At 41.4% G+C, this 16,271-nt stretch overlaps 1 protein-coding gene across 1 annotated transcript; it reads right to left on the reverse strand.

Moving 5' to 3' along the window:
* Window positions 1–316: 316 nt before the first annotated feature.
* On the reverse strand, window positions 317–16,065 carry RGCC (regulator of cell cycle). The gene is made up of 5 exons (XM_068265233.1): window positions 15,896–16,065; window positions 10,914–11,087; window positions 3,569–3,676; window positions 1,991–2,053; window positions 317–650 (listed from the first exon to the last, which is right to left on the reverse strand). Exons 1-5 carry the CDS (start codon window positions 15,927–15,929, stop codon window positions 643–645), a joined length of 387 nt encoding a protein of 128 aa, XP_068121334.1. The 5' UTR covers window positions 15,930–16,065; the 3' UTR covers window positions 317–642.
* Window positions 16,066–16,271: the final 206 nt, after the last annotated feature.

A 16,271-nucleotide genomic window follows, 5' to 3' on the forward strand; every position in this document is an offset into this window, starting at 1 on the left:
TTACCTCAGCAACAGCAATTTCCCTCACACACTGCACTGTCTGAGATCTTCCTAGCTCCTTCTATTCCTTACAGTTTAAGAAGGAATCTGCACTATCTAGTGATTTCTTAGGATGTCTGAGACAGTTCTGCACGGATTTCTAAAATCCTACTAATATTTTGTCTCAGACACTCTTGATAAATCTGGCCCATTGGACCTTGTGAATCAAGTAAGGGGAGGGACAGGGATGTGTGTGCAAGAGACTACAGAATTTTTTCCAGTACTGCTACTGGAGCCAATAAGTGTATATGCACTAGAGAAAATACAAACCCACACATTTTATTTGTATACAAAAATATATTATATTGAAAAAAGATTTACATATGTCAACTATAACTTTACAAATTCTCTCCATAAAAGCATTTTAAATTACAATTAAGCAACATTTATGTAAAAAATACAGTCAACTGTATCTTTTAAGTATTAAAAACAAAATATATATCTTTCTAAAGTCAGGCAGAATGTCTGTGCAGAAACCACACAGAGCAGAATGTAAATGTGAGCTCTTGCAGCAATGCCAGCCTTATGGAACACTATTTCATAAGGATATACAGCTGTGTGTTCTTCCATTGATCACATGACCCGCCATACAGTGCCTGGGCTTCACATACCTGCAACAAGCAAAACATACAGGCGGTCAGCCAAGTACACAGATACACATAAGAAAACTCAAAGGACTCTTGGATTGTAAGTTGGCAAGGACAAGATTCCCTCGCACTTTACAGTCTTGGAAGTTGATATACATTTTGTTGATCATGTTAGGCTAGTATGAGGTCTACTAATTCCCTATTGTGTATACCATTATCTGAATTACGTACCCGATGTTGGTTTCTTACTCTATACATCACCATGGAATCAATTTCAAATTTGTAAGGCAACATTTTCACATATTTTGTATGAAGGTTCTCAGAGACAAATTAGTTGATATTAACCAGTACCAGGCTGCACTAAAGGTATGGAAACACTATTGACTACACTTCTATCCATAGCCCCAATATTAGGCGAATTCCAACCATACTGCCCCCATTCCCTACACTCAAGAGCTGTTCTGTCAGGCAAGCATTAAATGGCTTGTAATTAGTTTTAAAGAGAACCAGAGACAAAGCACCCTCATGTAATTTACCATATATATCAATGGAAACCTGACAGTAAACACCTACTCGGCTCTTTGTTTCCTTCTGCTCTACTAAACCTGCCTGTTATCAGCTCTGATAAGAATCCCTGACTGAGCATTCAGTCTAGCTTTGCCTCAGAATGTTATAGCCGAGTCAGACTTCTGTGATGTCTTTTCAAGCCCAAGCCTGCCCCCTTGTGGCTCTGCTTTCCTGCTATGAGAATACAGAGCAGGAAAGCAGAGCCAGGAGGGGGCGGGCTTGAAAAGACATCACAGAAGACCGACTCCACTATAATCATTCGTCTCTGGTTCTCTTTAAAGGGAACCTAAACTGAGAGGGATATGGATTTTTTCTTTTAAATACACGTTGCTTGTCAGTCCTGCTTATCTATTTGCTGCAGTATTATTTGGATCTCACACCTGAAACAAGCATGCAGCGAATCCAGTCTGACTTCAGTCAGAGCACCTGATCTGCATGCTTGATAAGGGGCTGTGGCTAATAGTGCTAGAGACACAGGATCAGCAGTAGAGTCAGGCAACTGGTATTATTTTAAAAGGAAAAGTCCATATCCTTCTCAGTTTAGGTTCCCTTTAAGTTACCCTATGGTCCAGGTCCCACTTGAAAGAGACTATTTGTATACTTGATTTCTGAACCCTCACAGAGAGAGGAAAAAAAAAAAAAAAAAAAAAAAAAAAAAAAAAAAAAAGTTGCAAAGCCTAGCTTTATGCGGGATTGACACTGTACATACATGTTTATCTCATGTCACATGTTAGTTCAGGTACCCTTTAAGGTCAACCAAGGCTGGAAAAGAACAGCGGAAGCCACATAATACTCACTTGCTAGTGTTCTGTCAAGATCTGCAATAAAATCTTCCAACTCTTTTGTGTCTCCAAGTTTAGCTGTGGACAACAGAAAAGGCGACAGGTCTTAATACCATTTAAAAACATCTCTTTAGAATCATTCCTAATTAAAATACAAAAATTGTAAGCTGGGGTGCAAAGCCCCTTTTATAGTGCTTTCCAAAATAGGAAACTCAGTGCTCTCCATAATAATAATAATAATAATAATAATAATAATAATAATAATACCATAAGTCCACATACGCATCACATGATACATGCATGGCAAAAATCATACTGTAGACTGTAAGAAACTCAGAATCCGATTGCCTTTGGATAATCTAGTGACTTATCCATCTCCACTGACAAAATAGGGCAACTGTTGTCCTGTATGCATCATGGTCAGAGACAAGCACATCCCTAGTCTGACTGGCCACTCTCAGATAGATATTGGACCGGCCATTGAACCAAGGCCAGTCATGCACGTCTGTAATAAAGGCATCAGAAACACAACTGAACAACAAACATTAGGTTACTCTGCGCAGTCTTGCCCAGTTATTCTTCATTGCTGTATGGCATAGCTAGTTATGGTAGAGGGCTGATTTTTTTCAGTGGAAAGCGGGAAACTGTTTACCATGGGATCCACAGCTCTATTCATCAGTCAAGCTGCATGCTACATGATGCATAGAAGGTTCCTATTGCTTAGATAACATCTTCACACCTGACACACTTAGGGAGACATATGCATCAATTGCCTTTCTAGTGTGCTCATAAACAGTGTAGGGAATACACATCACTACAATGGGCAGCTGTGGCACAGCCAGAATTTCAAATCCAGAAACAAGATCCCCAGGAAAAACCATCCTGATAGATTGTCCCATATAATCAGTTGCCTGCGACTTTTCAGCATTTACATTTGCCTCATTCACTCCCCAATAAGATTTTCAGAAAGATCTTAGGTATGGGTTGTCTTAAAGGTACCTATTAAGGGCACCATATTTTCATCAGATGTAATCACCATCAGCTTTCATGATCTAATGGTACAGAAAACCACGCAGTATGTGGAAGAAAAAAAAGAAAAAGTGAAACAATGCTATGGTCGATTGGAATACAATCACTAACTGTCCCTCAAAGGAGCTCACAATCTAATCCCTACCATTGCCATATGTCTATATTATGGTAGTGTAAGTACTGTAGTCTAGGGCCAATTTTTTTTTTTTAGCTTATCTGTATGTTTTTGAAATGTGGGAGGAAACCGGAGTGCCCGGAGGAAACCCACGCAGACACGGAGAGAACATACAAACTCTTTGCAGATGGTGCCCTGGCTGGGATTCGAACCAGGGACCCAGCGCTGCAAGGCGAGAGAGCTAACCACTACGCCACCCTGCTGCCCAAATAATTGTGCCCCGTGTGAGGAATGATCACATCACTATCGTGAGGATAGAATGATCACATCTGAAGAAATTATTATACCAGTAACGGGCACCATTACATCATTTAATTCTATAGTATAGTACTAAAGCAAGCTACACCTAGAGGAAGGCACCATGATGAAGGAATGAGTGAATACTGTACCTTTCCGTGGGGTCTCTACTGGAGAGGACATTGATGGCGAAGATAGTGTTGGGGAGTTTAACTTTTCATCACTGAAGCTGAAACTGTTCCTACATAGGGAGTCTGCACCTGAAACACAACACAACCAGCATTTATAGAGACAGTAACAAATGTGCCAGTTCTAAGAGACGTTTAATGCAGTTCTGCAAAGGTAACATATCAGATCAACCACCAAGCTGTACTCTGCATATAAGATTTTGTTCTACATTAGGATACTCCCTGTTCCTCTGATATAAAGTACACACAGAATCATGTAGTACCTGGCTGCTCAAGGCTCACTTCCTGTTTAGCCATTAGCAGGCTTGCTCATCACGAGAAACCACGGTGTTCACTTGCGATTCAAATAAGTTGTAATTGCAGCAGCTGAGCGGCTCTATGCGGCAGGGTTAATTACCTATAATGCCGACGTCCCCTCTGTGTTTCAAAGGGCTTGCTAGCGACCTATTGGTCGCATTGCAAGCCTCGCTATGGTGCACTTCCTCCTTCTGGCTTGGAGGAAGTGCGCCATAGCGAGGCTTGCAACGCAACCAATAGGTCGCTTTCAAGCCCTTTGAAACACAGTGCGGACAGCGGCATTATGGGTAATTAACCCCACTGCATACAGCCGCTGCAATTACAACGTATTTGAACCGCGAGTAACCACCGTGGTTACTTATGATTTACTCGTGATGAGCAAGCCTGGCTATAAGTAGATTGCAAGTACACAAGCAACCAACAGGATTTCATGTTACATTTCATATGCAAGATGCTAGGCAGCAGTTACTGAAGATAAGCAGCTGGCACAGTTTAGGTTGATATTTCCACACTGTAGTGTTTATGCACATTACATTTTAACTTTTCTGCCTCTGCCCTCCTTTCACTACTTCCAATGCAAATGGACTGATATCTTTATGTAGGTCAGAAAGCCAGGTCCTGCCAAATCTCAGGGCAGAGTACATGCCACAAACTCATTTTTTTCACATTGCTCTAAGTTTTTTTTTTAATTATTCTTATTCACTACATATGCAAAATGACTTATTGCTAGTATGGATGGAAGCCTAAAAGTGAACCTGTCAGGTTTTAGCTTTTGTGAAATGACACAGCCAATTCAGTGCAGTTATCACAACTACTTTTATTATAGCTCATATTTCCAGGGAGCCTTAAATCTCACACCTACCCTAAAAAAGGAGAGAATGAGAATTTCTGATTTATCTGTGCCCACTGTTCAGCCAACACCACTTACTCACAACTCATCTGCTCTGGCCAATCTGTAGTTAGAAGAGAGGCCTGAGGTAGGCCAGATTGTAGGCCTGAGGTTTGTAAAGCTTCCCGGGCACACAGGACAGGGTAGCTAAGGTGCTCTGCATGCCTACACTGAAGAGCAGCAAGATATGTAGACTGGCACTGATGCTTGATGTGTTTATCCCAATGTCCAGTGCTCCTCTGAAAACCTCTTGTGTGGTTATATGCACAGTTAGATCTTTGTCTGACAAACCAAACAAGGACAAGCTAAATATATAAAGAAACCACAATGGCAAGGTTATACTTAAAGGTTTAACCAGAAGTTAAAATAAATATAATTACAACTACAGAATTTTCCTTCCACTGTAAAAATGTAGCCTGTTGCAAAATACTAGAATAAGAGAATAGTTAAATTGAATCTACAGACAAGAAAACCTACATCAAAAACCACCGCTGAACTGGCAGCTTAATGTGTTAGAGTTCTCAGTACTAGAACTACATCCTCCCAAAGAATATGCAAGTTGTGCGCCCTCACTTGGGTCGTCATATGCAAAGCCTCAGAGCTCCATATAATGGTCAAGCTGCCATGTGCAGAACCGCCCCTCCTCCCCCCCTAAAAATGCTCTACAGACCATGAATTTACTTATGCACATGGCTGGGCCTCAAGAATGTCATCAAATCTTCCATTTTGGTCTCTGCAAATTCTGAAAAATGGCCATACCTGCTTCTGACATGGAGTCTAATCTCTGCCTATAAGCATCTGTTATGTATGGGGCGATGGAGCACTAAACTGTAGGGGCAGAAATGGGCAAGATCCATATTTTATGTGGAGGAAGATGCTTCCAGTAGGAAGCATACCAAAGTATGACCATCAGCAACCAATCACATTTCAAGTGCTATTTTTCTTACTGGTTTATAATAGAGATCTTAGCAGCTGGTGTAAGCATTTCTATTCAGTCTATACAAGAGGCACAATATCACCCAAATGAACACTCTATATGCATCAGAATAGGCCTGTCTACAGGACTGCTGGCAGCAGATTCATGTAAAGCTTTTCCTCACCACTGTACTAATGCGAGGCTCAGGACCCCTGAGTTCATTTCAGCAATTTCAGGGCTAAAATTAGAAAAAACTTCTAGTAAAACTTAAGATTCTAATAGAGTTGCAGTCCATCCAAATGAGAAGGCTAGAGTTACCAGGGGTCATGCTGACTCCACTGACCTCCAGCAATTCTGCTGTTCCAAAGAGAATGAAAATGAAGACCAAACCAACAACATGCCCCAGCCAGTGCTGCTCAGTGTGGTGCAGTCTCCTGCGCACTAGCCTAGTGAAGACAGGTGCGTTACTATTCTACTGCATAAATATACTAGTTAGTGTACAGAGATAATTAACAGGTTAGCTGTAAACTAATTAGTTATAGAGTGGTGTAACTGCATATTCAACAGGATTTGAATGTTGACCTTTATAATAGAAAAGGTAGCAGCAAATATTAGTAATATTATATTAAAGCAGCAGACTCGTGTTTCGCCATTTAATCCTCACTAGTTGCTTTATGCTGAAATCTCTGCACGGAATTGGTCCATGATTCCCGGGCAATGTGTGTTTCTGAAATGAATAACCTCAGAAGAACAAACCACAGTAGATGGGGTAAAATAGATTCCTGTTGCCAAGCACTAAATATTTTCAGCGTTATTTCCATTGTATCATAAAAAAAATCCCCTATATGAATATTGCACAACTACAGATTGAAGCATTAATGCTTACTGACAAAGGATCTACCAGTGAACACCCTAGATTACTGACTATGAAGCCATATAAAGCACAATTGTACGTTGCACATCAAGAATGTCAAAGCCACAGTTTCCTTAACAACTGGAAAACACTATAGTAACAATAAAAGCCACATGCTTCCTCTTTACAGCCCTCCCTCACTGATAAAACAGAGTATGTAACGTGCTAATGCACAAGTCATAATGTAGCCAGTTAATGTCACAGAGAACGAGTATCAATAACCAAGATCGGCATACCACTATCTTCTCACCCACTCCTGTTAACTTTGGCTGCATTCAGTTTTGTTTTTTTAAATCTTGCAATTTTCCAAACGCAAGTAAAGTTACAATTGGAATTCTGGGAATGCATTCAAACAGAATGAGTTTCTGATTTTCTAAAAAAAGCAATCAGAGTTCTGCTGCACTTTTCCTCAGTACAAGTGAAGGCTACATAACGAAAAATCACAAAACGCATTTGCATTTTGGGATTTTTGGTGTGAAAGCCCGTACAGTTTACATCCAAGCAGACGATTCACCTATGTGACAAAGCATTAGTATACTTGGTATAGGCAGATTCATTAGCTTGTATAGAATTAGGAAGCAGTACCAAGGAAACAAAGACAACTAAAAGAAACCCTAAGGCCTCTTTCAAAGTAGGATGTTGCGTTTTGACGCGACGTTAACCCATTCGCGTTCCGTCATTTTCACTTGAGCAATGTTCACCTCCCATTGATTAGCCTATAACTTTATCACTACTTATCACAATGAACTGATCTATATCATGTTTTTTCCGCCACCAATTAGGCTTTCTTTGGGGGATACATTTTGCTAAGAGCCACTTTACTATAAATGCATTTTAACAGGAAGAATAAGAAAAAAAAACACGGAAAAAAAATTATTATTTCTCAGTTTTCAGCCATTATAGTTTTAAAATAATACATGCCTCCATAATTAAAACTCACGTATTGTATTTGCCCATATGTCCCGGTTATTACACCATTAAAATTATGTCCCTATCACAATGTATGGCGACAATATTTTATTTGGAAATAAAAAGGTGCATTTTTTCCGTTTTGCATCTATCACTATTTACAAGTTTAAAATAAAAAAAAAAAAATATATAGAAATATTTCATCTTTACATTGATATTTAAAAAGTTTAGACCCTTAGGTAAATATTTACATGGTTTTGTTTTTTAATTTAATTGGAATGTTTTTTTTATATTCAACATTTTATTTGGGTATTTTTGGGAGGGTGGGATGTAAACAATAGTTTAATAATGTAAATGTGTCTTGAGTTTTATTTTTTTTACTTTTAGTTGTAGTTTTACTTTTTGGCCACAAGATGGCGGCCATGAGTTTGTTTACATGACGTCACTCTAAGCGTAACATACGCTTAGAGAGACGCATGGGGAGGCAATAGCCAGAAAAAGCGCAGCTTCCGAGAGAAGCTGTCGCTTTTTCAGCGGGGGAGAGGAATCAGTGATCGGGCACCATAGCCCGATTCACTGATTGCCTGGCTAACAAACCGCGGGCCGGGAGCGCACGTGCACGCGGTAGCACGCATGGTTCCTGGACGTAGTTTCTACGTCCAGGAACTAAAATAGGTTAAAGTCGCAATGCAAATTACAACACAACACCCCAAAAAAGTTGTAACGCAACTTAATGCCTGTTATGTTCGCATACAGTCAATGAAAAGTATGCATCTAAGTTATTACTGAGCATGTGCAAACAGTCCAACGCAGCTAATAAAGTGTATAACGCACTGCATGCAGTACATTCACTTAACGTGCAGCGTTAGTCACCAACGCAACGTGTGCACTGTGAATGGGGCATTGATTTTTCATTGCAGTGAGTCATGCTGCGTTACATGTTGTTTTAACGTGCGACTTTAACGTTGCACTGTGAAAGAGGCCCACATCTATTCATTCAGCTAATCTCCAAAGAATAATAATTTCACTATTTTACATTAATATATGCAAGAAGTTATAAATCAGGATGATACCATTGCTTTTACTTATGGCTAACACGGTACAATACTCTACTGCTACCTTAGTATATAGGAGTGCACTAATAACTGACCAGATCCTGTATGGTTTCTCTATATGTATGTATAAGCAGTTCGCTCACTGACAACCTACTGACTAATGGACCTTGTCTGGAAAGGCTAAGCTTATGTCAGACCAGGGATTCATCACATTAGGAAAACTGATTGTGATAACAGACTTAAAGAGACACTGAAGCGAAAAAAAAATTATGATATTATGATTTGTATGTGTAGTACAGCTAAGAAATAAAACATTAAGATCAGATACGTGAGTCTAATTGTTTCCAGTACAGGAAGAGTTGAGAAACTCCAGTTGTTATCTCTATGCAAACAATCCATTAAGCTCTCCACCTAAGTTAAGCAGCCCATACACTCAGCCGATTTTCTGGCCGACCGATCGATCGATCGATTGCAAATCGGTTGGCCAATCGACCGATCGACGGCCGATTTCGATGGATTTCCATCGAACTTGCAGGGTGGAAAATTTAGGTCGATCTGATGAGATTGCTTATCAGTTTGCATTGGCCTTAATGGAAATCTGATGGCAAAAAAATGCCATCAGATCGAATTTCAATAGATTTCAAACTGAAATCTATTGGAATTCTATTCTGGTAAAAAATGTTCTAAAAACGCATCAGATAGATCATCAGATGCATTTCTTATCTATCTGCTGCCAATCTGACGAGTGTATGGGCACCTTTAGTCTTGGAGAGGGCTGTTATCTGACTTTTATTATCTCAACTGTTCCTGGACTATTTACTTTTCCTCTGCTGGAGGAGAGGTCATTAGTTCACAGACTGCTCTGAAAGACTCATTTTGAATGCTGAGTGTTGTGTAATCTGCACATATTAGAGAATGATGCAATGTTAGAAAAACACTATATACCTGAGAATAAAAGCATGAGAATATTTTCTTTGCTGCTAATCTTCTAGTAATTATTCATAGTACACAACCAATTCATTACATCATATATTGTTTTTCGCTTCAGTGTCTCTTTAACATATAACTAGTATATTTCTGTTCTGTTCTGTAACTACACTAATATAATGCCCCAATAATTAAAACAAGGAGGAGTTTAAATTCAAAAATGAAAAAAAAAAAATTGGTGGTCTTAACTTACTCACGGTGCAATGGTCCTGTGGTAGGGGAGCCAGCCGCAGGATAATTGCACAGCACCATTTCAGGTTTAAATCGCATACATGGATTTGATGCCCGGTCACTTTGGCACCGGATGAGTGAGCCGAATGACAGCTCACCTGGCTGCCACTCAAGTTCTGGATGGTGTACATTACTATCCCTTCCTCTGAGGCATAACAAATCGGAGGGAGAAGTAATTAGGGGTCTGGCTATTGCCGGCACACGAATTGCACTGCTGTGTGGCCATAGACATAATAGCATTTTGTCTTTGGCGGTGCCGAGGTCAGGCACAGCACGGAGAAGACCTGCCTCGGTTTAACTGTCCTGCCAATTACACAACACAATTGCTTGTCGAGTGGTACTGGTCGGCAATGCAATGCAAGGCCTGCGTCGCCTGAAGTATTTCCATCACATCGCATTGCACTGCAGGAAGTGTGGCCAATCTCAGAGACCAATGGCCACTGCAGTGCAGGAGCAGCAGGGGGAGAGTACCATGACGAGATAGCATGAAAGGGGCCTTAAAGGGAACCCAAGGTGAGAGGGATATGGACGCTGACATGTTTGTTTTCTTTTAAACAGTGCACATTGCCTGGCTCTCCTGCTGATACTCTGCCTTTAATACTTTAAGCCATAGACCCTGAACAAGCATGCAGATCAGATGCTTTAGACGCTACTGACCAGAAAGATCAGCAGGTCTGCGAGGCAAATGGTATGGTTTAAATTAAAATAAATATGTCAGTTTTCATAGGTCTCACACCTCTGGTTCTTTTTAAACCGGACAGTGCCTATTCAGTGTATGGCTCGTTTTAAAATACAAGGCAGCAGTATGCTTGTGCAGCCTGTATACACTTAAAGGCACTAGACTTCCTGCACTTGTGACCAGAGCCACGCCCCCAATCATGCATCAACTTCTGCATCGGAATAGTGACTGAATTTTAGAGATGATCAATGATGCTGTGGAGTCTGTACAGGAATCCTCAGTTCCCAGTTTATGATTCCACTGACTCCTCTAATTTGCATACAAACATCCTGTTGATAGAATGCAACATTTATTTCCTTTTAACCTCTGTAGTGGTATTCCCGAGTGTAGCTCGGGGGTGCCTTTTCACAGTCATAATGGTCTAGTTGCTCACTTTCTGAGTCGCTGATTCCGCTGTCACTGATGCTGGCGCTGCTTCTCCTTTTCATGGTCTGCAGATGCTCGTCATACCGGAATCGCCTCTTGTTGAATGGGGAGGAGAAGTCTTCCAATACTGCATCGAATTCACACAGCACTTCATTTAAATCATCATCTTCAATAAAGGCAGCTGCAACAAATAAAACAAATCAGTACCTCAGGACATACAGTCCACGGTTTACAAAGCCAGCTGCTAAACCCAGAAACCTTTCCCTGAAGAATCAGGACAACATTTCTGTATCTGCTAATCAAATTTTCTATACCCATTTAATGGCTCCAATATGACATGCCTCATGGCTCAGTGCAAGTTTAAAGGTATAATCAGTCAAGTGCCTCAACTCATTGAAGGCAAAGGAGAGATTTGGTATAATAATAATAATAATAAATCCTAATAGTTCCTGGCAGAAGAATCTGAGAATGTGTTATCCTGTAAGCTCAATTGGACCTTAAAAAAAAAAAAAAAAAAAAAGGGGGTCTGTTATTGATTAGCAGAAGTTTGCAGCCCTCACCTATCAGATCAAAGTGCAGATTGCTGAAGGTGACTAAAAAGCTGGTTGCATCATTTGAAGGCTTTTTGCAATATATCAGGACAATGTGGAAGGTTTACAAAATGTTTGCACTGCAGGTACTGGCACATTACTGCAAGGACATGACGGCTAATTCAAAAACGTTTACTAGTCCTACTATTACAGTTAGGTTCACAGTGGGACGCTGCAGCATCTTAACGCAGAAATTTGCAATGCAATACTAAGTCTATGTATGGAACGTTCACAGTGCATTCTGTTCCAACGCATTGCATGCAGTTTGTTACTGCATAACGCAACCACTTAAGGACCGTCTTACGCCCATAGGCGGCGGCGGGTTTAAGTGGTTATTACATGGAAACTTTCCATGTCAGTTCACGGAGACTGTCTCCGTGAACAGTGTGCGAGCCGCCGACCGCGGCTCGCACGCCTAATGTAAACACGCGGGGAAGAAATCCCAGCTGTTTACATCATACGGCGCTGCTGCGCAGCAGCGTCGTAAGGCAGATCGGCGATCCCCGGCCTCTGATTGGCCGGGGATCGCCGTCATTTGATAGGCTGAAGCCTATCCCACAATGCGCAGGACGGATATCCGTCCTGCGCAGCTGAATGAGGGAGGGGGAGGTAAGGGGAAGGAGGGAGCGCGGAAAACGCTGCGGAGGGGGGCTTTGAAGAGCCCCCCCGCTCGGCCACACGGAGCGGCGGCGATCAGACCCCCCCAGCAGGTCATGGCCCTAGTGGGGAAACAAAAGAGGGGGGGGGGGTGAGTCTGATCGCCCTGCCTTGCTCACGATCTGCACTGCGGGCTGGAGAGCCCACGCAGCGGCAGATCTCAAAGAACAGCCCTGGTCCTTAAGTGGTTAACAGAGGGAGTAAAGCATACTTTTCATTGACTGTATGCCAGCTAAAAGCCGCATAATGTGCGGTGCGACTTTCATTCCACTGCGTTGCTTTCCTGTAAAGAGGGAACACAACAAAACGTCCCACTGTGAACCTAGCCTGAATTGGTGAATTGCATTCCCCCCAAATTTTGTTGCAGTTTAAAGTGAACTGAGCACCTTTTTAGCACTTAGGACATTTCTATAGCACATGAAAAATGCATGCCAACAATCTGTAAAATACAAAGGTAAATGAAAGTTTATTTTAATAATGAAACAGATTGTTGGCATGCATTTTTCATGTGCTATAGAAATGTCCTGAGTGCTAAAAAGGTGCTCGGTTCACTTTAAGTACAGTGTGGAAACCCAGGCTGTGGAGTCAGAGTCTAAGCACATTTTAGGTACCTGGAGTCAGTAGTTTCATAAACTGAGTTGGATGATTTAGTACCCACTCCCCAGCCCTGGTGCAAACAGGTCAATCCAGATCGCCAGCAGCTGCATTTTAGCAGTTCTGTCCTAATCTGAAGTTGCTACTAAATTTGATCTGTAATTCATGCTCACTACGATCTGATAGACAAGACAGAAAACATTTATACTGCACTTTTCTTGTGGCAGAGCTGCAGCCACTATAGGCAGTAGTAGTGTTAGAGAGTCTAGCCCAATAGCTCCTAACTGAAGAGGTTCTGGCTTACTGAACAGTAAAGGGGCCCATACACTGAGCCGATTTTCTGGCCGACTGATCGAAAAATCGGTTGGCCAATCGACCGATCGATGGCCGATTTCGATCGATTTTGATGGATTTCTGTTGAACTGGCAGGATGGAAAATTTAGGTCGATCTGATGAGATTGCTTATCAGTTTGCATTGGCCTTAATGGAAATCTGATGGCAAAAAAATGCCATCAGATCGAATTTCAATAGATTTCAAACTGAAATCTATTGGAATTCTATCCTGGTAAAAAATGTTCTAAAAACGCATCAGATAGATCATCAGATGCATTTCTTATCTATCTGCTGCCAATCTGACGAGTGTATGGGCACCTTAAGAGATGAGATTCAAACCCTGTTCTCCTGTGTCAGAGGCAGAGCCCTTAACTGGTACACTATCCAGCCACTGATAGGTCAAGTAAGGGTTAAAAACTTTTGCCACCCCATATATTTAACTAGATAACACATTCTCCAATGAATTCCAGCCTTACAACACCAGGGTCACCAGAAAGGAGATCCAGTAAGGTTTGGTGTCTGTATATTATTCAGTGATGTCATGAATGCTAAAGTTGGCCACATAGACTGCTACCCAATGTGACAAAACCTTCACGCTCTAACATGAATCTAATCAGAGGAATACATTTCTACCACTCACAGCACATAGGATTGTCAACAGATATAAGCATGGAAACCAAAATGGAAAGAATTTTTAACATAACCTACAAAAGGGCTTGTATAGCACTGGCAAATGTTACATCCTTTTAAAGTGGCATGCCATCTTAAGGTGCCCATCAATTATACAATCTTGATTGTTCAATCTTACATAAAAGGATAAACTGAGCTTATACTCACTGAACAGATACTACAAGTTGTCCCTCACATTAGTCAAGATTATATCATTAGTGGTCACCTTGAAAGTGGACTTCAAATGCCCTGAGAATGACTAGTTTACCTGAGCCAACAGCACGGATAGTATTACTGATGAAATCATGACCAGCACTCTGGTAGACACTACATAGGAACAGGAATTCAGATACTGTGTGAACATCAGTCAGAGGCTGTGTACACAGATTTCCCCACTTTGAACATATTAATGCAAATAATTTGTTGGGATCATAAAAGCAAAACACTGATGATAAACTCGTTTGTATAACGAAAAATAAAGCGAGCATGAAACCACAGAATGAGTCACGGTGAGTTTTCAAGAATTTCCCAGCACACGGTGGGCAGAGCCTGTGTAGGCAGCCGCATTGGCAGCCACAGTGATCTCTTCCACTGTGGGTACTCCACATAATAGAGAATTAGCAGGAGGCTGGGAACAAAGGGCAGAGAAAGCCTCTCTAGCAAAACACAGCTCCCCACTTTATGGGAAGACTATGCTTCAATAGAGATAGTCCAAGACATTCAATAGCACATCTGCTGTGACAGAAGCCCGCAGAGCAGTCCATGGGGAAAAGGCTGCCCAGTGCTTCAGTCCCTTTATCATCATCACAACCACCTTTCACATGTACAGCTGTGGGGTGATTCCAAAATTAACCAGAGTACAGACTGGCAGAGTTTACTTCCAATAGGAGGAGTTACCCTCCCACAAAAAAGTGTTTAACTGCATGTAAGATGGCAAACTTTTACCACAGCCAATGGCTTGTTCATCATCTGAGACGCCAGGGGGTGACATCAACAAGATGATAATTCTCCAAAGTTGCTGCAATTTTTTTTTTGCAATTTGTAGGTAGTTCTGGTCAGTTAGATGCAGTTGCTGGGGATTTCAATCAAACAAGTCTAAGCTGCCTACAAACTGTGTAATAAAAATAAATGAATAGTATGCTAACTAGGAATGCCAGTATTGCATTGATCAATTCTAGTCCCAGGACTCCACACCTGTCACAGCCTCATAGGGGGCACCAGTCTGCTTGCTGCATCATTCTACAGTACTTTATGGGATGAAATTACAACAAAACTAGGAACATCTCAAATACACAAAGAATATGACAAAGGTGATATCTCTGGAGGTGCTAGGAGATACAGGAGGCCCACAACACTCTGCCTATAACTGTAATAACCCTTCTCGGTGGACTGTTGAACACATTACATCCTTTAGTGCATTGTATACAATATCTTGAAGCATAATTGCAAGTAAGTCCTAGATTGATGTAATGTAGTTCTACAACCATCATAGGCTAAGTCTTCTAATCTGTGCAGATGTGGGGTTCTAGAAGTGGGTGCTGTAACTGCACAGCATGGACATTTACACACTTCAAAAACATCATGACACCAACATATAAAGATGGGTGCAAAGAAAATGTATGCAACACAATGCTATTGTTTGTCTAATGCAACCAGCCAGGTCTCAGCTGTAAAGTAAATCAGGGATTCTGATTGGTTACTTTCTTTGCTTTGGCATTGATAAATCAGCAACAGTGTATTGAGAACAAAAGCAACCTACCCAAAAAGTCACTACAAGAGCAATTATTTTACCATCCTAGTGAATATACAGTTCTATCCCAACCAGAAATAAAACAAAAACAAACAAACAAAAAAACCAAAACTTTCAAAGATAAAAAAAAAAAGTTTGGTCCCTTCAAAATTAAGAGCACTAACTGTAAACACATAACTAAAACACATATAGCAGCCTGGCTGCCCTAGAACAGATCAAACACAAGTTACATGCAGGTGATTGAGGGACATGTGATTACAGGTGGCCTGGGGTCAGGACATCACACTGCATATCATAGGCTAGCGGTGACAAGTGCCACGCTTTGATATGCGGTCTCCAGCAGAGAGCGATGGATTGAGATTACTGCACAGGGAAAGTTATATGTGATCATCTCACCTCTCCTGGGTGCCTTCACTTTAGGGGACTTCATAGTTCCAAGCGCAATACACAGCACAAGCCTGTCACAGATAAGCCAAGTGTTCCCTCCGGAGAAGTGATGCCAGCAGCGCTCTCCTGTATCCAGCAGCCTCTATCTTCAAGTACTACCCGATGTTCATCTGCTCCTCTGCTCGCCTCTGCTGCTCTTATGTGCTGGCCGCCCGCGGGGAGTGACGTAGCGTTGTGGGCGGGGAACTTCCATTCATTATTGTCTTGTGTACAACAACGGGCTACTGCTAGAGTGATAGTTAGTCAGTGTACCGCTAGAGGGCGAAGGTCTCATGTCTATGTGTGCATGCAAATATACTGTGTCTAGAGTCCTGTGACAATGTAT

Source organism: Hyperolius riggenbachi, chromosome 2 (assembly GCF_040937935.1).
Source record: "Hyperolius riggenbachi isolate aHypRig1 chromosome 2, aHypRig1.pri, whole genome shotgun sequence".
In the NCBI taxonomy this organism is placed as follows: Eukaryota; Metazoa; Chordata; class Amphibia; order Anura; family Hyperoliidae; genus Hyperolius; species Hyperolius riggenbachi.

What these genes read in the sequence shown, in the direction of transcription:
- RGCC (XM_068265233.1), bottom strand. Translation starts at nt 15,929, where the DNA reads ATGAAGTCCCCTAAAGTGAAGGCACCCAGGAGAG. An exon ending in AGTGAAGGCACCCAGGAGAG is followed by an intron (nt 11,088 to 15,895) that starts GTGAGATGATCA and finishes TATTTGTTGCAG; the next exon opens with CTGCCTTTATTGAAGATGAT. An exon ending in CGGAATCAGCGACTCAGAAA is followed by an intron (nt 3,677 to 10,913) that starts GTGAGCAACTAG and finishes GTTGTGTTTCAG; the next exon opens with GTGCAGACTCCCTATGTAGG.